The 22,465-nt window shown below is 53.3% G+C and overlaps 1 protein-coding gene across 3 annotated transcripts in view; it reads right to left on the bottom strand.

The window, feature by feature from the left end:
* Positions 1 to 22,465, bottom strand: part of ZBTB7C (zinc finger and BTB domain containing 7C) — a 334,978-nt gene that overhangs the window by 8,329 nt on the left and 304,184 nt on the right. For all 3 annotated transcript variants that reach the window (XM_044243026.1, XM_044243027.1, XM_044243028.1), the window contains one exon: positions 3,580 to 4,806. In XM_044243026.1, coding sequence (XP_044098961.1) covers positions 3,580 to 4,790 — 1,211 coding nt within the window. In that variant the 5' untranslated portion in view covers positions 4,791 to 4,806. The remainder of the gene's footprint in view (positions 1 to 3,579; positions 4,807 to 22,465) is intronic.

The raw sequence follows: 22,465 nt of genomic DNA, 5'->3' as shown, positions 1-22,465 counted from the left end.
GGAAGAGACAATGCCGTGGTCGGGGAGGTCTTCCCCTCTCTTCTTGGAGAGCCACAGCATGAGAGCTACAGGCTGGGCTCTCAGGACAGAATGGGGGGAAGGACTCGCCGATCCTTCCACCACCGCTGCTGCCAAAGCCGTCAGGAATGACACGTGGACATTCTGGAAGTCGGCGTCTGAGGCCATAACTCAGAGCCTGGGCCAAAGGGCCACTTTGCCAGGAGGGTGGGTTGCTCCAACATCCCCTGGGGTGATGGGAGGTGGGGTCAGCATCAAGGGGAAGGCAAAGGAGCCCGGACCAGAGAGCGGAAGCTCAGCTGTGTTTAAGGAAAGAGGGAGAATTGTGTCTAAGAGGAGGAGTCGAGGGTGGCCCATCCGAGATCCCTCAGCCTCCGGGGGGCCCGGTCCCTAGGAGTGGTTTGGCCTTGCAAGGGAGGCTGGGAATCCTGAATCAGGGAGGATTGATCTGCAATCAATCAGATTAAAAGGGTTTTAAGGGGCTGTTTTAAGGGGCTGCTGAAGTGCCTCCATCTGGGGAGGGAGGGAAGGTGTTGTGGGAGGTGGTGCAGGAAGTCAGCCCCCAGGAGGGTCCCCACGGAAGGGCTGGGAGGGATCTGACTACAGGGAGAGGCCAGGGCTCAGAGAAGAAGCCTTGCGGGCCAGCTCCGGGAGGGGGCAGGCGGGAAGCACGGAGCCAGCCGGCCATTCCAAAGAATGTGACAGGGAGGGTGGTCAGCGGCAGCCTTCAGCACGCAATCAAGTCCCCAGAGTCCCTTGTGTGAGGAGGCCAGGAAAATGTCCAACCTCCCCCCACTCTGGGGCGCCCCTGCTCCTGGGAAGGGGGGGCCCCAAGAGCAATTCTGATCTTTCTCAGCAGGGTCAGAGTCCAGTGGGAGCTGGGTGAGGGGAGGTGCTGACTGAGGCAGGAACGCAGCTGCTTCAGGGGGCCCAGATGGCGGTCGCTGAGCTGAGCAGGAGCAGACCAGATGGAGGGCGGCAGGGCAGACCCATGGCCTGGATCTGGCCGGGAGGGCTGGTGAGGACTGGTGAGGCTGCAGACACAGCCGCCCCCTACGCCCCCTACGCCCCCTACGTGATCATCAGGAATGTGCTGGGAGGGAGGGTTCTGGAATGCGGCCCTCCTCTACAACCCAGTGTCCTACCCGAACCAGGAGGCTTACTCAGAGAATGTTCTCGTGTCAGAAGGGCAAGAAGTCTGTCTGCAGTGACTGACCAAGTTTAACATTTTCCCAAGGGAAGGCGGGGCCCACAGACTGGCATGGCTTGTGCAGAAGGCTGTGTGTGTGGGAAAGGCCCGGAGGGGAGGGCCAGCGAAGGAAGGGACTTGGGGTGCTAGGCAGGCTCACTGTGTGGCATGCTGAGATGTGTACCTCCTCCGAGGCCACAGAGCCGGGGCTCCCCTGCAGGGGAAAGGGGTCCCGGAGTCAGCCCTGTGGGAAGGGAACAGGTGTGGGAAATCAGGGACATGGACCCCGGATGGCAGGAGGGGGTGTTGTGACTGACTTGGGGCCTGGCTGGACCTGACCTGTGAAGAGTGTCCTTGTCTTTGAAGTCACTCCCAGGGGCCTGGGCTGGGAGTCACAGGCTGGAGATGGGTGAATGGTAGTCGAATGTGGATTGTGGCCTAGTTTATCTCCCCAAAATGATCCCTGTGCTTTTGTCACCGGTCATCCAGGTGTTCCAGCCTGGTCAGTGGGGCTAAGGTAAATTTAGAAGATGGTGGTGGTGGCAGGGTGCTGGGGGTGATTTGAGTGGCAGGGCCGTCAGTGAGGGCTATCCCAGGGGAGGCGAGCCCCAGGGACTTTGGGGCCAGCTGCTGTGTGTCAATAAGGGGAGCAGAGTGCCCTGAGGTCAGGGCTGTGGGGAAGCCTATGGGGGCACCCCTGGGGTAAGTGGGGCCCTACCCCTCTGTACCTGGAGACTCTCCCTCCACGGTCAGCTCCAAGCATCTGGGAGAGATTCTGTTTGGGGTGTCTGTCTCAGAAGCAGCTGTGCAGGGACCCCAAAGGGACTCATTGGAAACAATGAGTATCCTCCCTTCCAGTCACCAAAGAGCCTGTAGAGCTCTGACACCCCTGCCACTGTCACTTGAACAGATTACTGATGCCCTTCTCGGGAAACTTCAAAGAGAGTTTTGAAGCCACCCAAGACAGTGGGTCTCATTATTTGGTAAGGCTCATCTTATTTTTTTTTCCCCGGAAAAGTACCACCCCTGATTTGCTATTATTCAACTTGGCTCCAAAAAAGAAAAAAAAAAAAAAGGTCACTCTCCTCAAAGGCCAAAGCTGGGCCCCACCGAGGAAACTCAAAACAACGAGCCCCCAGCAATTCCCAGGGAAAAATCTCCAAGAGGATATGGGATAGTGGCAGCGCCCTTGGAACAAGTGTGGGTCTCAAGGGAACAGGGCAGTGTGGGGCAAGGACCTAGTCTGGTAAGTCACGGTCACAGGGCAGGTGTCCACCAGGCTCTGTCTGCATCCGATCCACAGAAATGACCAAGCCCTGATGCAACACCCCCGGAACTTTCTCCACTGTCGCAGTGGAGAAATGACCAAGAAATGACCAAGCCCTGATGGAACCCACTGGAACTTTCTCCACTGTCGCAGTGCCCGGGTCAGCCTCACACCAGTGATCACACCCAGCACCAACAAACCCTATTTTCTCATATGAGGACGAGCAAAACGGAGCAGGAAACACATCTGAGCCCACAGCAGCCCCCCACCCCCAATCAATTCTGAACCCAAATGTTGCAATGGAGAGAAGGCACATATCACACACTTGCTGAATGGCATGGAGTCCGTGACAGATGGAAGGTTTGTGATGTACTGATTTCAGATCTCAAACTTTATAACCGCATAGAGTGAACCCTCGTCCTGACGTGGAGAATCGGCGGGAGAACATGAAAGGAGGCTGATCCTTTAGATCAGATCCAGAAGAGGACTGAAAGGAGCACAGGGAGGGGGTCTCTGCAGTCTCCCGGTCACAGATTTTGGTCATACATGTCCCAGCTCTGGCATTTTCCTCTCCATGCACTTACAGGTGGCCAACTCGCCACGGAGAGGGGGACCGCTCCTCTGCAAGCAAAGGCCATGGCAGGCACCGCCCCATCATCCCAGGGCAGGGCTCTGGTGACGGTCTCTGTAGCAGCTCAGGATGCGGCCGAGCATGCGTGGAGTCAACTAAAGAGGCGGGACTCCACGGGGGGGCTTCAACCTGGTTCCCGTGGGTGTGCAGTGGGGGAGGGGAGGTCAAGCAAGCGCAGTGCGGGGGTGAGGGGGCTCGCTCTGCCTTACCCTTACCCGGGACAGCTCTGCGCTCTCCTATACTGTATCTCAGCCTTCCACCTCATCTGTATTTCAGAAAATCCTCTAGCTCTTGAAACGGGTTTGGGAATCCCTGCACCAGGTAAGGCCTCGCGTGCGCACCTTCTAGCAAATCAACTCGACATGCCTCTTGGATCCAGCGGGGCCTCCCTGGAACTGTCTGTCTCCACATCCCAGCCCTCCATGCCCCACTCTGACCCCCGCCCCGCCCCGACCTGGGGGCGGCGATACACACCTGGTGAAGCGGACCTCGCAGATACTGCACATGTATGGCTTCTCCCCGGTGTGGGTCCTCATGTGCCGCGGCAGCTTCCCGGCCCCCATGATGACCTTGTGGCAGATGGGGCACTGCTGGGAGGCCTTGGGCTTCAGCTTGCGCTCCTCCACCAGCGGCCACGGCGGGAAGAGGCCCCCCAAGTGGGTGGCACTCAGGAAGTTGAGATAGGCACCGTAGTCACTCTCTGCCTTGATGGGGCCCAGCGGCCCCCCGGGAAGGTCGGGGAACATGTCCTTGAAGAAGTCGCTAGGGAAGGGGGGCGGTGGGGGTGGGGGCAGCTCCTCCTTCTCCTCTTCCTTGATCTTCCGGTTCTTGATGACCAGGTCTAGCGGCCCACTGTCCATGGGCTGCTCGGGCAGCTGGGCAAAGGCACCGAAGTCCCCCGGCCAGAGGTGTGGGAAGAAGTCGGGGGCAAACGGCGATAAAGAGGGTCTCCTGTCGGCGATGTTGGCCTTGGGGTACAGGTTCTCCCTCAGCAGAGATTCGATGGAGAAGTCCCGGATCACACCCAGATGCCCAGGGCCGCCGGCCTGGAAGGAGTCGGGGAAGTCCCTGGGTGTGTCCGAATAGGCCTTCTCGGTGAGATGGTCCGTCTTGGAAGGGCTTTGGTGGCAGTTGATGTCCTGGGGGTCAGGCAGGTTTTCTTGATCGGCGAAGTCCTCCGTGTCGTCGTCCTCGTCCTCCTCCTCTTCCTCCTCCTCCTCCTCCTCATCCTCCTCATCCTCGTCCTCGTCGTCGTCATCGTCGTCCTCCTTGTCGTCCTCCTCCCCGCCGTCCCCGCCGGGCTCCATGATCTCCAGACACACGTTCACGATGCACGGGATCTCCAGCATCCTGGCAGCGTTGAGGATGTGCTTGACGTTGGCGGCGGTGATGGTGAGCGTGGACGTGTAGGCGAAGTCCAGGATGGCGGCCAGGGCCTCGGGCTGGACGAAGTCGATCTCGTAGACGTACGGCTGGCTGGCGAGGGCGCCGGCCGTGAAGAGTTTCTTGAAGTACTTGCTGCAGGCGGCCAGGACGGAGCGGTGGGTACGGTACTCCTGCTCCTGGACCACCAGGAGCACGTCGCAGAGCAGGCCGTCATGCCGCTGCTCGTTCAGGCCGCACAGGACCTCACTGCTGTGGTTGGGGAAGGGAATGCCGATGAGCTCGTCGATGCCATTGGCCATGGTCTCAGCCAGAGCCCTGCAGGGGTGCACGGAGAGGAGACCAGGATTAGAGGCGTCGTCCCGGGAGGGGATCCCCGGTGCGGGGGGGTCCCCCGGGAGGCCAGGCTGCTGGGCGTGGTAGCCACAGCACCTCTGCCCTCCCCTGCCCCCTCTCCCCCTCCACCAGGAGGTCGGCCTTCCTCCTTCTCAGCTTTACCAAACCCCACCTGCCGTTCAGGGCCCAGCTCACCAGCCAGGCTTTTCACTGTCCAACGTGCAGGTTCTCTCCCGGGACCCTGAAGGCCCTCAGAGTTAGGCTTCTCGCTGGGCAGCGGGCATCCACCCTGCCACCAAGGCTGTGGAAGCTTCTCGCGAGCATGTTTTCCACTGAATTCCATTTCACTGACGTGGAGCTTTAGAAGCACCAGAAGGGACCACAGGAACCCCAGCCTCTGTGCGTGCTACGGGGACAGCGTACACCACTTATCCATATGATGTCTGTGGGTAAAGTGCCACGGGGGGAATGCTCTCTCACCTCTTGAGGCTCCTGCTGGGAAAATGCTCTGTTTTTTTTTTTTTTTTTTGTCTCCCCCCCCCCAAACCTGTGACTCAGGTAATGGATGAACATCTTGATCTACGGGCTCCTGTGAAGAGCTGGGCTGGGGTGCCCCCCCCCAACCTGTTTATGTTGAACGCTCAACCCTCAGTATCTCAGAATGCGACTGTATTTGGAGGTAAGGCCTTTACGGAGGTGATTAAAGTTACAGCGAGGTCATATGAGCGAGCCCTCATCTGGTCTGACTGGTAGCCTTGTAGGAGGACAGGAGGCCACAGACACACACGGAGCGGCCACCCCACGAAGACACAGCGAGAAGATGAGTCCAGGAGGCCTCACAAGAAACCAAACCCACAGATACCTTGACCTTGAACCTCCAGCCTCCAGAACCGTAACAAAATCGATCTCTGTTGTTGGAACCCCCTGGGCTCTGCTGCTTTCTTATGGCGGCCTGAGCAAATGGATATAGCTGCTAGGAATCTTAAAACCAATTTCGTGGCCCAGTTTCAGCATGGAAACTGGGGTCTTATAGTCCATGTTTTGCCTTCTGGACCTTCCTTCTGGCTTCATCTTAGCTGATGAAGTTTCTTTTCTTTTGCACATCTTGACCTCTTTTTTTCTTTTAAATACTGACCTCCTATACATGAATATACCTCCTATTTATGTGTATCTGTGAGCTGTTTCAGATATAAAATACACATTTAAATTCCACATTAAATTCAAATACATCGTTAATGTATCATGTCTGTATTCTGTTATCCTCGGGAAAAGGCATCCCCTGCAGGGAGAAGCCTCTTCAGAGATCCCTTAGCATTCTATATATAAAATACAAAGTGTGTCCAGTGAGAGCTGCCAGGAGGGAAAAGTACAGGATGGAGGACACCAGGAATCACCTCCCTGTTAGGGAGTAAGACTCACAGCCCAAGTCAGCAGGTCCAACCCAGACAAAAAGCCACCTCAATTTTTATGCCACCACCTAGAGGAGGACCCTTCTACTTAGAGCAAAGCTTGATTTATGGCCCATGATAAATCCTAGCAAAACCTGGGCCATACCCCAGGGCGATTACCCGTGGACAGAAGATAAAAAATAAAAACAAAATCTGAAGTCCTTGTGCCCCTGTGGGAAGAGCTTTGGGGATCCCCACACATTTATCTTCTGGAGGTTTCTACTCTGGGAAGGCAGATGCAGTAGGAGGGGAGGAAGGGGAGGAGTGAGGAGTGCTGGGCACACAGTATGTGCAAATGGGGTCTGGAGGTATCAGGAGCTTGGTGGGAAGTGCAGGGTGCTGGTGCTCCTTCCCCCTCCCATCCTCTCCCATCACCAAGGGCCCAAAGCCTCCCTGAGCAATCCCACTGATGGGAGGGGCTCAGGAGGTTTCCCAGAGTGACAGCCTTGCTGCCTTCCCACCTTCTCATCTTTAAGAGGGCCAGAGACCCCACAGGCCAGACATTCATTCCCTAACTAGTCACTGGGTTTTTCCCAGTGCCAGGCTCTGCCCTGACCCCCAGGAATGCACAGAGGGCAGACCAAGAAAGCCCCTCTTCTAACCCCACTTGCAGACATAACTGTGATAAAGATACAGCAAGATTCACCAGAGAGTACTGAGAGCTCCCTACACACCTCTCAAAATGGCTAAAATAAAAACAGGGATAACACTAAATGCTGGTGAGGATGTGGGGAAACGCGTACTCAGTCATTGCTGGTGGGCATGTAAAATGGCACAGCCTCTTTGGAAAACAACTTGGTGGTTTCTGAAAAAAAAAAACGAAATATGCAACTACCATTTGACCCAGCAAGCACTCTTGAGCATTTATCCTAGAGAAATAAAAACTTAGGTCCACACAACCTCAATGCAAATGTTCTCAGCAGCTTTGTGCATAGTAGTCAGTAACTGGAAAACACCTGGATCTCCTTTAATGGGTGACTGGTTCACCAAGCCACAGTGCATCCATTCCAGGGAGGACTAGGCAGCGATCAAAAGAAATGAGCTACTGATGCATACAATTCCTGGAAAAGCCGGAGTGAAAAAAGCCAATACTGGTAGGTTACATCCTATATGATTCCATTTACATAATGTTCTCCAGGTGGCATAATTATAGGGATGGAGAACATGGGAGGGGTGGGGCAGGAGGGAGGTGGGCGTGGTTATAAAAGGGCAACACGAGGGACCCTCCTGGCAATGGGAATGTCCTGTAACTAGACTGTGTCAAGGTCACGATTGTGGCTGATGTCATACTACGATATTGAAAGATGTTACCATTGGAGAAAACTGGGTGAAGTGGACATGGGATATCTGGACGATCCTTAAAACCACATGAGAATCAACAAATGATGTCAAAAATAAAAAGTTTAATTTAAAAAATCAAATGATAGGAAACAACCTAAACCAATCAATAAATCTTCTTCGACCCCAATGTTATTTATCATCTATCTATAGTAGTGGGTGGGTGGTGGGGAGAGGGAGACTGCTCAGAGTGGGCAGGGAGGACCTCCTTGAGGAGGTGTCCTTTGCCTGGACGGTAAGAAGGATCCAGCCACAGGACAATGTAGGGAACAGAGTTCCAGGCTGTGGGATCAGCAAATGCAAAGTGGGCAGTTCCACCAAGGCACTCTAGATCTGGGGGGCCAGGTTCTGCTCTGAATGGCCCCATTTAACTTGGTTCTTGTCTACTGAAAGACCATCCTACCTCTACCTCCCTCCAGGAGGCTCAGGTCCCCCTGAGGTCCTATGTAGGACTCCCTTCTCTCTCTCTGACTAGGAAGGGCAACCCCAGGCTGCAGGTCTCAATTGTCCATGCCACAGAGAGCGTTCTGAGGCTCCTTCCTTCCCTGACACCCCAGGCTTCCCTGTTGTCATGGTGGGGGCTAGAGGGAAAGCAGAGGGCTTGAGAATGCCTGGCAGGATGAGAGGCTCCCTGCTGGATGGCTCCTTCTACACTGCCATGACTGCCGGGGGTCCCAGACGGGCTGCTCTGTGGCAGGCAGGTCCCACATGACCTTCTATGCAGTGAGCTCAGACACTCAGGCCTCTTAGGGCCGGATGGCAGGATAGGGTCAGGCCGACCACAGTGGGGCTCCCAAATGAGGGACTGCCTCAGGCCTGTCCATCTTCACAACAGCTGGCATTTAACTCCTCTAATCATCACCGTCCCTATCTTACAGAGGAGGAGAGGGAGGGACAAAAGGATAAATCACAAAGATGTTAAGTTACAGCGTAAGGATCTGAGTCCGAAGCCCGGCTCCCCAGGCCAAGCTCTTAACCCCAACTGCTCTACCTCCTACCTCCATTCCACAAAGGCCACCAGGAAGGCCAAGGGTCCCTGCTACCCCCCGAGGGGCCCAGACTTTGGGCATTCAAAGTTGCTCAGGGTTGCCTCTGTGCGGGAGGTGTGTGAAGGATTTGGGTCGGCAGGGGAGGTTGGCCCTCCCTTCCCAGGAGGGCCAAGCAGGCAGGGCCAGCAGGAGGACGAAGGCTTGGCCGGTCCCGGGAGCTGCAGCCTCAGGAAGACTTCCACAGCTCACACTGTGGCTTTCCTCCAAGGGGGCAAAGCAGCTCTGAGACCCCAGAGGGGACCCTGGAACTCACCCACTTTCTCCTGGAGAGCCTCCCCTGCTCCGTACAAGCACCCCCAACCCTGCCCGATGGTGGTGGTTCTGGCAAAGCTCTGCCAGGCAACAGGGGAGGAGAGGAGAGGAGGAGATAGAGCTGAGGCTCTGTCGGGCTTTCCCATCGCACCTTCTGAGCTGACGGCATACAGCACTGATCTCAAATGTGCCCCACACCCTAGCCCTGTACCCTCTTCCCTCTCTAATTCCCCGACACAAAACCTGCTTCTCAGCCTCCGTGCCTTTGCTCATGCTGAGCTCCTGGCTGGAGAGCACCCAGTACCCCGCACGTCCATCGTCCTCTTCTCCAGGAGGTCACAGCCCACCCACACTCCCAGACTCCACTCAGATGAACCTTTCTCCGGCTCTCAATTCAGATGCCCGGATGACTCCTGCCATGGACCTCACTCTTCCTTGGACTTATTTTCTGCGTCTTGGTGTTTCTGCTCGAGATCAGACTGTCATTACGGCACGCAGCTGGTGGGAAGACCAAGGACAGAGGCCCAGTGGCACCAAAATCACCGTTGTACATGTTGCTCACTATACAAGGGCCCTCCCTTAAAGGCAGACTCAAAGATGTCATTCTTGTCTCCTGGCAGCAAGGACTCGTGGCCTTGTGTGGTCCACTTCCTCGTGAATAGGGCTGACCAGTGTAACCAGTGGGATTTGCAGATGTGATGGTGTGTGACTTCTGAGAGGAGGTTATAAGGGCCTTCTGGGGGAAGCCAGCGGTCGTGTTATAGGGACACTCAGCACTCAAGCAGCCCAAAGGTAAGGGACCACGGCTTCCTGCCGGCAGCCAGCACCGGCTCACCCGCTGTGCGACGGAGCCACAATGAGAGGGGGCCGACCAGCCAGCCCCAGGCAAGCCTTCAGATGCCAGGGACCCCACTGATATCCTGGGTACAGCTCTCTGAGAGTTGCTGACCCGGAGCCACCTAGCCGAGCTGCTCCTGAATTCTGGTCCCACAGACCCTGTGAGGCAGCGAACGTCTACTCCCCGTTTAAGTTTCTAAATTTTAGAGTGATTTGTTACTCAGCTATCAGTAGCTAACACAGGGCCTACTGACTTCGGATGCATGATAGATCTGTGATATTTAGCAGACGGTGGTTAAAAGCTCCAGTTTAACCAAATCAGTGTATTACAAGGCTGTTTTGATAGATGCCAGTCGATGCAGTAAGGAAATGGCCCCTTCTCCAAATTCCCACCCAGCTACCATACGGGTGGCAGGTTCCTTGTGCTCAGAGACACCCTCTCCGCTCAGGTTTGCAAATGGAAACACGTGAGTGTTAAGCATCAAGTCCAAATCAGAAAAGTCCCAGAAAATCAGTTCTTTATGGAGAGCCACATTTTCTTGCTTGCTAAGGGCTTACTGCTTTAAGGACAAAAATGTTCTAAATGTTTCTGAGAGAAAATTCATACAACTCTTTAAGCTTTCTCTTGCCTTTTCAAATAGAGGAGACGCAACCCACGGAACTGTGGGTGGGTGGTCATTGTCTCATCGGAGCCCCCTGAGGAAGGGAGGCTGGTCATTCTTACACTAACTGTCCCTCTCGTCAGTCTGGGAGCCCCGTCTGTTGGGACTGGGAATCAGAAGCCCTTCGCTGTGTGGCTTTGGGAGGGCATTTGGCCTCTCTGGGCCTCTGGTTCTTCATCTTATCATCTCAAGTTCACGGAAAACCTGATGACTTTTGTCATGATTTCCAGAAGCTGCAGGTGCAAAAGAGAGATGAGGACGGGGCCTCCTCCTCGGGGCCTGGGTGACCCTGGATACAAATGCTGGCCTGCCTGCCCGGCAGCGACTTCTCATCGTGCCTCGGTTCAGAGCTCTTGTCCCATTCCCAGAGGAGCGGATGGAACCATGACCCTGAGAACCGTTCTTCCGGGCATGAGGTGGGGTTGCAGTTTGCTGTTTCATTGTCTCTTTGGGAAGAATTGCCCCCTCCGTGCTCTCCGGGAGCTTCCCCGGTGACCCTGAGATTCCCAGGCCCTGGAGGGCCTGTAGACAGCAGTGTCCCCAAGGGGATGCCACACCACGCCCCTACCTTCCCGCCCAGGCCCTGCATCTCCTTCATCACCCAAGCCAGGGCAGTGCTGTCTCCAAGAATCACACACTCAGGAAAGAGAATTACACACATACGCGCGTGTGCATGCACACACACACACACACACACACACACACTCTCAGCAGCCAGGAGAGGCATAATGCAAAATATAAACCCGAGGGGGTAGGAAGAAAACATAGATCAGAAATATAAGGGGAAGCAGGAGAGAGGCGAGAGGGGAAAGAGGAGCTTGGAGATGGAGAAAGGAGGTGCAAGAGGAAGAACACAGGACAGCTGAAAACTTCTCCCGGATGGTCATCATTCCAGGGGACCTCCCCTGGGCCTCTGCCCTCCGGGGAAGGTTCTAGAGCCCAGGGATGTCGGAGCAGCTCTGTCTGACCAAAGCAGTACTTCTCTTCTCCGAGCCTCTGTTTATTCAGCTATAGAATGGGAACACTACTTGTCCCAGGTAGGGTGTCCATGTCCCCCTCTTCCCCAAACAGGAGGATGGGGCATGCCCCCAGTGTACTAGCTAAGGAGGGGAGGAGGTACTCCTATAAGAGAAACAGAAAAGTGGTGGGGGCAGGGCGATTGGAAGAGGCCACCAGGGCCTTCGAGCCACAGCAATGCCTTAGAGAAACCCCGCTTTAGAGGCGCTTGCGTGGGTCAGTCAGTTAAGCACCCAGCTCTTGGTTTCAGCTCAGGTCATGATCTCAGGGTCCTGAGATTGAACCCGTGTCAGGTTCCAGGCTGAGTGTGGAGCCTGCTGAAGATTCTCTCCCTCCTTCTGCCCCTCCCCCTCACCGCCCTCCCCGGGCTCACATTCTCAAAGGAAGGAAGGAAGGAAGGAAAGAAGGAAGGAAGGAAAAAGGAGTCTGGTTTTAGAAGTCCTTCAACTACAAATTTCTTGAATGTGACTTGAATTTTTGTATTCTTTTGTGTCCTGTTCTGATAACCCGTCAAGCAAGCTGGCTAGAGCATTTACAAGAATCATTGCTACGACCTACCATGTACGGATGGATCGTAACATGCCGGTCACTGCGCCTCAAATCCTTCCTCAGCGGACACAGCTCTGAGAGGTGCCTATATTTTATCGTCACCTCCAATTTAGAGATCCAGAGCCTGGTATGGAGAGAGTGAGCCGCCGGAGCCTCAAGCCGGCAGGGGTCGGAGCAGGATTTGAACCCAGCGGCACCTGGGGCCAACACTCATATTCATACCTTTCCACCACACTGCCTCCTACAAAGTCCAGCTTGGGATTTGAACCCTCCTCCCCAAAGGTTGTCTCTTACTGTAGAGATTTATCAGAGTCAGGGCTGAGGGATGTGGGCCAGGGAGGGGGGTTCAGGGCTGAGACCCATGCACATCAGGGTGGCTCAGTACCAAGCACAAATGAGAAGTAGAGACAGAAAGTCACTGGACCCCGGTGGCCTGGATGATCAGGCCCAAATTTCAGGAGGGGTCTTGTCTGCACTGTGCAGGACAGAGAGGGTTTCACCGGACAGAGGGGCAGGAAGAAGCTATCCCATGTCATTTGGATCTGGAAGACTTTAGGTTTCCAGAATCCCCTCATGCAGGAACTGGTTTTCAGTCAGCAAGGGCCTGAAATGGACAGACGGCCTTCTGAGAACAGAAGACCCTGCTCGGAGTGGTGGAGGGGGAGGCCCTTTTCTCGGACTGCCTGGGTCCACCTCCCGGATCCCCTACTGATGGCTCCTGGGACTCAGTATCACCGTCCTCCAGCTCAGTTTCATCCTCTGTATGAAGGGCATGATGGTCACGTCCACCTCTCAGAGTCGTCCCGTGGCTCGGATGAGGAGAGGCACAAGAAGTGTCCCCTGGTACACAGTAAGCTCTCAACCAGTGTCCGCAGTGATGAAGTCCAGGAAGGACACGGACCCCTAACTGATGTCTCAGCAGGACCTTATTGGGAACTGTTTTGTCTTTTGCATAGTTTTCTAGAGGTCCACACTATGTAAGCACCTCTCCCAGAGATAGCCCGAGAACAGCCTTTACATGCTCCCAGGGCCACCCTGGCTCATGTAGGGCGTGAAAATCTTCCAAGGCCCTTCCAGGGCTCCTGACTCATGCACTTCTAACCCAGGAAATAGGCAAGGCTGGGATACATTTTATGCGCATTTTACAGACGAGGAAAATGAGGCACAGACAGGAGCCTGTGCCCCAGGTGACACAATGGATTAGTTCCCAAGTCAAACTTTGCACCAAGGTGTCCTGACGCCCCCGCCTCTGCTCCTCTGATAGATTACAGTGCCCCATGCCCCCTGAGATGCAGGTGCTAGTTAGGGACCCATGTTCTCAGACTGGTTTTACCAGAAATGAGACGTGCATGGTAGGCAAATTACGTACTCCGGCTGCCTTCGGTTTGCTTCTCTGGGAAACAGGGAAGTAATTGCCTAGATCTCACCTGCTCTAAGGCAGACTTTGCTTCTATGTCTGGGTCATGTTCAGACTGCCATGAAACAGCCGAATGAATGAGAGCCGTGGGCATAAATTTGAAGTCATAAAGGGCAGCGCAGTGGCTCCAACTCTCTGCCTTGGGAACACATAGCATTTAACAGAGCCCTGTTATTCATAAGGCGCTTGCATTCATTCGTCTCATCCTTATATGATTCCCATTTGATGGGATCAGAGAGGCTAAGCGGCCTGCCCCAGGTCACACAGCTAGAAGAGAGCGGGCTGGGCCTTGATGCCTACTCCGGTCCCATCTTTTTCTTGTCTTCCATAGCTGCCTTGGTGGTGTGATTTCTGGGACAGTTCTATTGCTTGGATCCACACGCCCAGTACCTCCCCGAGTCCTGCTCGTTTCAGCAAATCCGGGACTCAGGGTTATGCTTCTATCTGCCAAACCCCCAGGGCAGGCTGGCCGCAGCCGGCAGACTCCTGCTGTCCTGGGAGTGGCCCCACTGGTCTCGAGCCCCAGCTCCTCCCCAGCCTGGGCATGGAGCTTCAAAGCCACCCGGCAGAAGGTGGCCACAGTGAGGGTGAGGGGCCGCATAGGGGCCGAGAAGGGATGTGGTGTTCTTTTCCAGACCTGTCCATGAGACTGGGCGGCCACTCTCTGCCTCCTATGGGCAGTGGTCTATGTGGGTCCTGAAACCTGCAAGGGGCTGGTGAGCTGGAGCAAAAGAGGGGCAGGGAGGCCTGACCCAAGCAGCTGGCCAGCGCCACAGACCTCTGCCCGGACATGCTCCACCCAGCCCTTGGCAGGTCCCTAAAGCAGGGCAGCCACACCTCTTGGCCCCTGAATGCCCTCAGCTGCCCCAGAAGCCGGGGCCAGATTTGTGGGCTGGGAGGCTGGGCCCGGCCCCTTCAACTTCCAGCCCGCCTCCCAGAGCACCCCAGGCAGGGTGCCCACAGCTGGGAGAAGCCGGCCCCGCCTGCTCTATTACCCTGACAGGACACACCCAGGGCCCACGGTCCCCGGCACACCGCACCTCGGGCCTGGGACTTGGAGCTGGCTGGTTTCTGCGAAATGAGTTCTGAGCTTCCTTCTCCTGTTGAAGGTGCTGGCCACAGCAGGAGTTTCCTGAACGCTGGAATTCAGCTCCCTCCACCCCACCTCACACAGTTGTGACTCCCCTTCTTTTTCCCCCAATGCCTCGTCCCCCCATCCAAGGACAAGACATGTGAGTGCTGGGCCAAGGGCCAGGACAGACAGGCCCTCCTGGGTTCTCATCCCAGCCATGGCCAGAGTTTTCCTGTCCCTGCGGCTGGGGGTCTAAGTGTTTTTCTCCTGTGATCAGTCGCTTGGGTTCCTGCTCCACTGTTCTCTGCTGAAACCCCTGTGTCCATAATGCTTCGTGCCTGTCCAGTTCTTTTTTTTTTTTTTAAAGATTTTATTTATTTATTTGACAGAGACAGATCACAAGTAGGCAGAGAGGCAGGCAGAGAGAGAGAGGAGGAAGCAGGCTCCCTGCCGAGCAGAGAGCCCGATGCGGGACTCGATCCCAGGACCCTGAGATCATGACCTGAGCCGAAGGCAGCGGCTTAACCCACTGAGCCACCCAGGCGCCCGTGCCTGTCCAGTTCTATACTCTGCGAGGCTTATCCTCATCGGCTTTTCTCCATGCATTTCCCAAGAATCCCCGGGACGGGAGGAATGACTTGGCTCACTTTGCTGATGACAAATTTAAGCTCAGGCTGGTCATCACACCAGCCCCAGGTCACAGAACTAGGTAAGGGACAGAGACCCCAGACCTCCTGCCTTGTAGCCCAGACCGTCCGCTGTATTGTGCTGCGTCCCTTGCCCACGCCCGTCCTCACCATCATCACCACCTGCACCTCCCCCCATACCCTGCACCAGTTTGATTTGATGAGAACAAGGTCTAGGACCTCCCACAAGGGTTGGAGTAGGAGCAAAAACCAGGTAGGGTTCTTCCTACTTAAATTCTTACTGGGGTGAAACTTGCTCGAGGGGGCAGACTTGAGGGGTACCTAGGAGGGTGGCCTGAGAGACGGTCAAGGAAGAATGAGGATCGGCTCCACATCCCGACATTGGTGATAGACGGGACATGGGGGTATAGGAACGTCAGAGCTGCTCACTTACCCTGTAGAGGAACCCCTCCCTCTTGGCAGCAGTGGCCCATAAGCAACTGAGTGAACCCAAAGTGGGTGTATGGGGGTATTGTCCCCAACCCCTCACCCAAGGGGTGGTTTGAAGCCTTTCACTTTGCAAAAGTACTTTCACCTTCTTGAGATTATACCCATTTTGCAGAAAAGGAAACAGAAGTGAAGTGAGGTCAAGGTCATAAAGCAATGTGGTTAAGTTCTTCTGTCGAAGAACTCGCATATGCCCGCCTTCCCCCTAACAGGGCCATTGATTTTTCTACAGCTGTGCAGTGACCTTGCAGGAAAGATAGAAAGAGTGGGTTCTCTAAGGGGCTGCAAGGCCTCAGGAACACAATGAGGGCCTTCTTCAGTGAGCTGGAGGGAGGCTGGGGGCCCCAGCTGAGCACCCAGCAGGAGGGTCCCCCTGCTGACCAGTGGGAGTCTGGGCCAGACAATAAAGTGCTGCCCCTCCCAGCTGCTGTCCTTTCATTATTTACTGATCCTTTGTTTATTAGAGGATGAGGTGAAGGGGGGCAGGGGAAACTTGTTTTCAGAAAAACCGCACACCTCTTTATGTTCAAAATAAAGGATTTACTACTTGTGTTTATTACAGGTGATTTCCTGAGCCAGAAAACTCCTTGGGAGGCTTATTAAACCTTATTAAGCCACTGAAAATTTAGATAATAAAATAAATCACTTGTCTCCCATAAACAGCTCTAGGCCCTCTTTTCTAGAAGGTACCAAAGTGGCTTGCAGAGCTGGCCAGCCCTCTGCCTGCGCTCTGCCTGCGCATCCCCGTATCCCTGTGCAAAGCCACTGCCACCGCCACCGCCACCCCAGGGGACTTTACAAGGGGAAGGGGGGAAAGCAGAGGTCAAGTGAGAGGGCCATAGTTGGGATGGAGAAAGGTCAAGTTGGTTTTGGGAAAGAGAATGAGGGGTAAGGGCTGAGAAATGCCCCGGAATGCAGTCTACAGAGAGGGGTAACCCCTTTTGGGGAGGAAGGGCAATCAAAGCCCGTGTTTACAATTAATCTCTGCCCTCCAGCTGGATTCCAGGTGACCTTGGCGCGGCCACGTTCCCTCTCTGAGCTTCAGTTTCTTCTTTACTGGAAGACCAGAAGGCTGCTGCCCTCAGAATGGACAGCTCTATGCTCTCCTCCAGCTAATCCACTTAAATATTTGGGTTCCGGGGTTGATCCTTGGATTCCAAGGTCATGAACAGCTCACTTCGGGCAACCCTGGGCCTGCTGCACCCAACTATGAGTTTCCTGGTTCTGTCCAGCCCTTCCCCGCCAGGTGTGACAGGGACATGGCCAGGGCACACGGGGAAAGAAGTGTGAAAACACTTTGGGCTTTCAAAGGATGGATGTCCTATAAATTCAGGGAGGGATGAGCATTTGGCCACACTGGGCAGAGTGATGGAGACCCAACGGTTGGTAGAAAGTGCTGGCTGTGTGCCCTCCCCCTGCCCCCAAGGGAGGGCACTAATTCATCACAAACAACCCCTCAGGCCCTGTGGGAGGCTGTGGGGGCGCAGACAGAGACACAGATGGACAGAGAGACAACCTGTGGGAGACAGAGGGTTAATTCTGAGCTGCCTGCCACGGAGAGCAAGGGAATCAAACTGGTAACTGAGATACTCATCGATGCCAGCCGATGTCCTAAATATTTTATGCAATTCTCTCACTTAATCCTCTCAAAAACCCCACGAGGTGGCCAGGGCCATCATCATCACCCCATTTTTCAAACGGGGAGACTGAGATAGAACTGTGACTCGAACCCAGGCAGCTGGGCCCCACATTTCCTGAACAGGCCGCAAGGCCGCCTCTCAGCTGGCGGAGTTTGGCCTTTCTAGGGAGGGCTGGGGAAGCGGGGAGGGGAGGCTGAACTCCTGGCCAGAAGAACTCGCCGTACAGAATTAACACTAGGAGTGGGGAGCGCCAGCCCAGGGGTGTGGACAGGTCCCCGGGGGGGCAGGAGGCAGGGGCCCTGGGGGGTCAGGGAGGCTGCTCCACCCACGAAATGATGTGGGGGTTGGCCTCAGAGGCACCTAAGCAGCCGGGGTTGGGACAGGGAAAGAAGAACATTCTGGCAGAGAGAAGAGTGTGTGGAAAGCAAGGCACAGAAGCCGGAGTGTAACACTGCAGGAGCAATGGGTAGTGGGGTGCTGGGTGTCACGGCTTCTGTTCGTTCTTCAGGGAATCCTGGGGGGAATGGGGAGGCGGGGGGAAGCACGGAGGTGAGGCCTCGGGAACATTGGGACTGTGTAAGCGGCCACGGGAAGGAAGTCCAGGAAGGTTCTGGACGGGAGAGGAATCTGCCTGGCATTGCATTTAAGGCGGGTGTTGCAAGAGGGCTAGGGAAGGGCAGCTGGAAACCAGCTAGGAGACTGTATTTTCGGACCCAGGAAGGAGCTAGCTCCCATTACTCCCAGTCACGCTGCTGCCCTTCTCAGGGCACCAGACCTCCCAGACCTCAGGTGGGATCCGGTAGGGAAGGGCTCTGGCTGAGGTGGGGGCTGTGGGAGGCAGGAGGGCAGAATCACACTCCCGGGCCTCGACCCAGGTGTAGGATGTCCTAGTTATGCCTCAGCCCTGGAAAAACACTTCTGCCTCCCTGCCATTGTCCGCCTCAACCTGCAGACAGGACCCAGGTCAGCTGCCCAGCTGGATGGCCTCAAGGATCCCGGCTCAGCCTGTGTTTTCCAAAGGAAGTGAAACCTCAGATTTGCCTCCGATCTTGCTTTTTTCCTTCTAAACAGACGCCATCCACCACGAGAACCGCCTGGTGTTTGGCTGGGAAGAACAAACTAGAAGCTTGCAATTTTCAGGCTTAATTGCACAGCTACGTATAATAGTATTATATAGGACTTTTATTGCACTGGGAAAGTCCAAGCATTTCCTTTTCCTATTTATACTCCGGCCCAGTCTCTCCTTTGCTGTAATGTCCTTCCTTGCCTGCTGCAGGAACCGAAGGCTGTTCGGTTCCAGGAGCCCTTTCCGAAGAAAGGACAATTGGGACAGGAGTGGAAACTCATTTGTCTTGAGTGGTTTCCTAGGGGAACATCAGTCAGTCAATTCATACTGGTCATCAGTTACTCAAATGTTTGCTTGACCTGGGCTTCACACTGTGTGAGGTTTTAAACAAGACCCCAAACCTGCTTTTGAGGGGCTTCTGGTCTCACTGAGCAGGTGAGACTAACCCACATCAAAATACTAGACAAAAATAGGACCCAAGAAGGAATCTAGGGTGGTCTGGGAGCTACGATCAGGAATGGGAGGCCAGGAAGGGAGAGGTGGGGGTCCAGGACCCCAGTGCTGGGCTGGGGATGGGGAGGCTTCATAATGATGTGCAACAGGCTTTCCTCTGTGAGTGAGCACAGCCCTGGGAGTCTGGCCTGGGAAGGGATGTAGTTTGGTTTCCCAATGCAAACCTCGAAAACAGGTGTCTGTCTTCCCTGTACCATGCCCACGATCAGCCACAGGAGCCCAGCACCAAGGCCTGGGCTCTCCCAGCCTCTGGGGAGAGGCCTCACCTGCCAACAGCTTCCAGAGTAACTACCCCACCCCCAACCCTTCTCCTGCCCCGCCCTGCCCTCCCCTACCCACCTCGGCTCATCACTCATCTTCCATCTGCCCTAAGAGTTTTGGTTAAGATTATCCCAAATTACACTGAAAATATTCTCAAGGCACAAGAATCCTCACCCACACTCCCCTGTAGCCCCCAGCCCAAAGAAGCCTGGTTGGCCTACCAAGGAGCTGGAATGGGCTCCGTGATTTCCTCACACCTAAGGAAGTCTGGTTCCCCTTTGAAGTCTCAAGATCAAACATACGGAATAAGCGTTAGAAAGTTAAAAAGTTAAAAGAGAGTTTGGCAAAAACCCATTATTTGCAGAGGATAGGATTGGATACTTTCCTAGATAAACAAATGGACAAGTTCAAAAATATGTTAGAGGAGCCCATTTACTTGGCAACAAAAGTAGATGTAACACCTAGGAATAAGCTCATAAGAAATGTGCAAGATCTATATAAGAGAAGTGACTGGAGCATTTTTTGGAGATATTTAAGTGGAAAGATACACCCTGGTCTTGGGTATGGAGCCATAATGCTGGGAACACGCCAGGGCCTCCTAAATTGTTCAATAAATCCCATATGATCCCAATAAATATATCAACCAGAATTTCTCTTGAAATTAGATAAGTGGACTCTAAAGTTCATGCGGAAAAATAAGCATTTAAGAATGGCTGAGAGAGTTTTGAAGCAGATGAGTGACCAGAGTAGGGAGACTAGCCTTACCAGATAGGAAAACACATTATAAAGCCATAAACATAAAATATTTGGCACTGGATCCTGAACAGTGAGACAGATCAATAGAAAGTCATAGACAGTCCATAAATGGCCTCATATAAATTCATATCTGTATAAATTTAGCATACAATAAAGGAGGGAACTCAATTTCTATTTTAAGATGAACTTTCCAATAAATGGGACTGGGACAACCGGCCAAATCATATAGGAAACCAAACAAAACAAAACTTGGATCCCTTCCTCACTTCTTATGCCAAAATAAATGACAGATACAGCAAAGATTTGCAAGTTTAAAAAAATCGCAGAAAGGAAATATTGGAGAATGAGTTTATAATCTCAAAGAGAACTGCTTTTCTTTCTTTTTTTTTTTTTAAGATTTTATTTATTTGACAGACAGAGATCACAAGTAGGCAGAGAGGCAGGCAGAGAGAGAGGGGGAAGCAGACTCCCCACTGAGCAGAGAGCTGGATGCGGGGCTCGATCCCAGGACCCCGGGATCATGACCTGAGCCAAAGGCAGAGGCTTAACCCACTAAGCCACCCAGGCACCCCGGGAACTGCTTTTCTAAGTCAGACAGAAAATCTCGAAGCCATAAAAGATTGATAAATCTGACTAAATAATGGCTTAAAAATTTGTGCACGACAAAAATCCCGTAACAAAATCAAAGCACAAATAAACCGGGAAAAATATTTGCAGAACATATGATGAAGGGCTAATTTCCTTTATAAAGAGAGCTTATATTAGATCAGGAAAAGATCTACAGCTTGTTAGAAAGATTGGCAAAAGGCACGAACGGGAAGATCACAGGAAAGGAAATACAGACAGCTTTTAAATATGCGCAAAATGCTCAAGATCATTCAGCCTTAAATACATAAAAATGAAATAGAAATAGATTTTAATTTTCATCTGTCAGATGGGCAAAAAATAAATTCTGATGACCTAGAAATTCCCCTTCTAGATTTTTATCTTACAGTTTTATTAGCACATGTGCCCCACTTATGGACAAGGATCACCCCTCGCAGCATTGATGCTATGAGCAAAGACGAGAAGCAAACCATATGTTCATCAATGGAGGGCTAGCTTGACACGTGGTGGAGTTCTAGGCAGCCCTTAAAAAGGAGGGGCACCTGTGTATTGTTATACAGAGAACTATCTCTCAGATTTACTGCAAAGCGTGCTGCCTCGTGCATGGTTTTTTGCCATGTCTGGAAAGAAAAAAAATGACTGCATACACATTCTTTGGCAGGTGCATGGGCTGTCTTTGGAAAGACACTAAAAACTGGTTACAGGTGCTCTTCAAGATAGGATTGGAGAACTGCCAGTGAGGGGTGGAAAATAGATTTATTTTCCTATATCCACAGTTGATATAGATGATATTAGAATTTTAAAGGCATTACTATTAAAAATATTGAGTGATTTGGATTCTCTCCCCTCTTTCACAAACTCCCAAATCTTCTGTGGAGTTTTTTGTAATGTCTGATCACTGTCGATCTGTTGAGGGACATTTCAACTACCCTGTCTCAGTTTTTCTGTCTGTAAAATGGGGTTAATCGCACTGGGCTGTCTATCTCAGAGGTGGTTGTGCAGATCAGATGAGAATTGGATGAGGACAAGCTTTAGCCGTCATCAGGTCTTGTAGGATACAACTGTGGGATATTAGGGGTGGCCCAGGTTCTGGCCAGCACCTACATGCCACATAGCAATATTCCTATGGCTAGAAATGGTAGGCCATGGGTGAGAGGGAGATTCTTCTATAGTGGAAGAGCACGTGGTTTCAGCCTCAGGAGGCTGTTTGTTATTCTGACACAGGGAACAGGAGGAACCCTGATATGTTTTTAGCATCTTGTGAATGGCAGGACTCCTAGGACGGTCTGGCTGCAAATGGGGTTCATCACAATAATCAAAACCTACTGCTTCCTAGTCCCCCACCTATTTCAAACATATTAACTCATTCATGATGCCCATTTTACAGATGCAGCCACTGAGCTCTAGAGGCTTGAAATGACCCACTCAAGGTGCCCAGATAGTAAGAATCTGAGCCCCTGGGCCCTGTTCTGCACAGAACTTTCTATGGCTCCCTTTAGGGCATCCCACCACCCCAGTCTGCCCACCGTGGTCCTTTATAGTCTGGTCTTAACCTTATTTCCCAGAGTTGTCTAACCTCAGCTATCTCTTGGCATTGCCCTCCAAACATACCAGGCTCATTTCAGCTTCTGCACCTGTTCCTGAGCCTGCTCACACCTGTCCTGTGATCCCAGTCTTTTCAAGACCCTCCCTGAATCTCACTTGTCCCTGTCGAACCCAAGGTGACTTTCCACTTTGTGTCAGTCAGCCTCCAAGATGGCCCCCCAAGGATCTTCACTTCCTGGTATTCACATCTTGTGACTTCCCTCTCACATTGTATCAGGGTTGGTCGGTGTGACCACAGAACACACGGATGTGATGGTGTGTGACTTCCAAAGCTAGGTTATAAGAGACATTGACACTTTCGCCTGGCTTTCTCTTGGAACTCTTGCTGTGGGGGGAACCAGCCACCATGTTGGGAGATACCTAAGCAGCCTATGGACAGCTCCAAAGGGAGGAACTGAGGCATCCCACCAGCAACCAGCA

The sequence above is a fragment of the Neovison vison genome, chromosome 3 (assembly GCF_020171115.1).
Source record: "Neovison vison isolate M4711 chromosome 3, ASM_NN_V1, whole genome shotgun sequence".
Taxonomy (NCBI): domain Eukaryota; kingdom Metazoa; phylum Chordata; class Mammalia; order Carnivora; family Mustelidae; genus Neogale; species Neogale vison.
The sequence above is the reverse complement of the archived record's forward strand: the minus strand, read 5'-3'. Positions and strand labels throughout refer to the sequence as shown.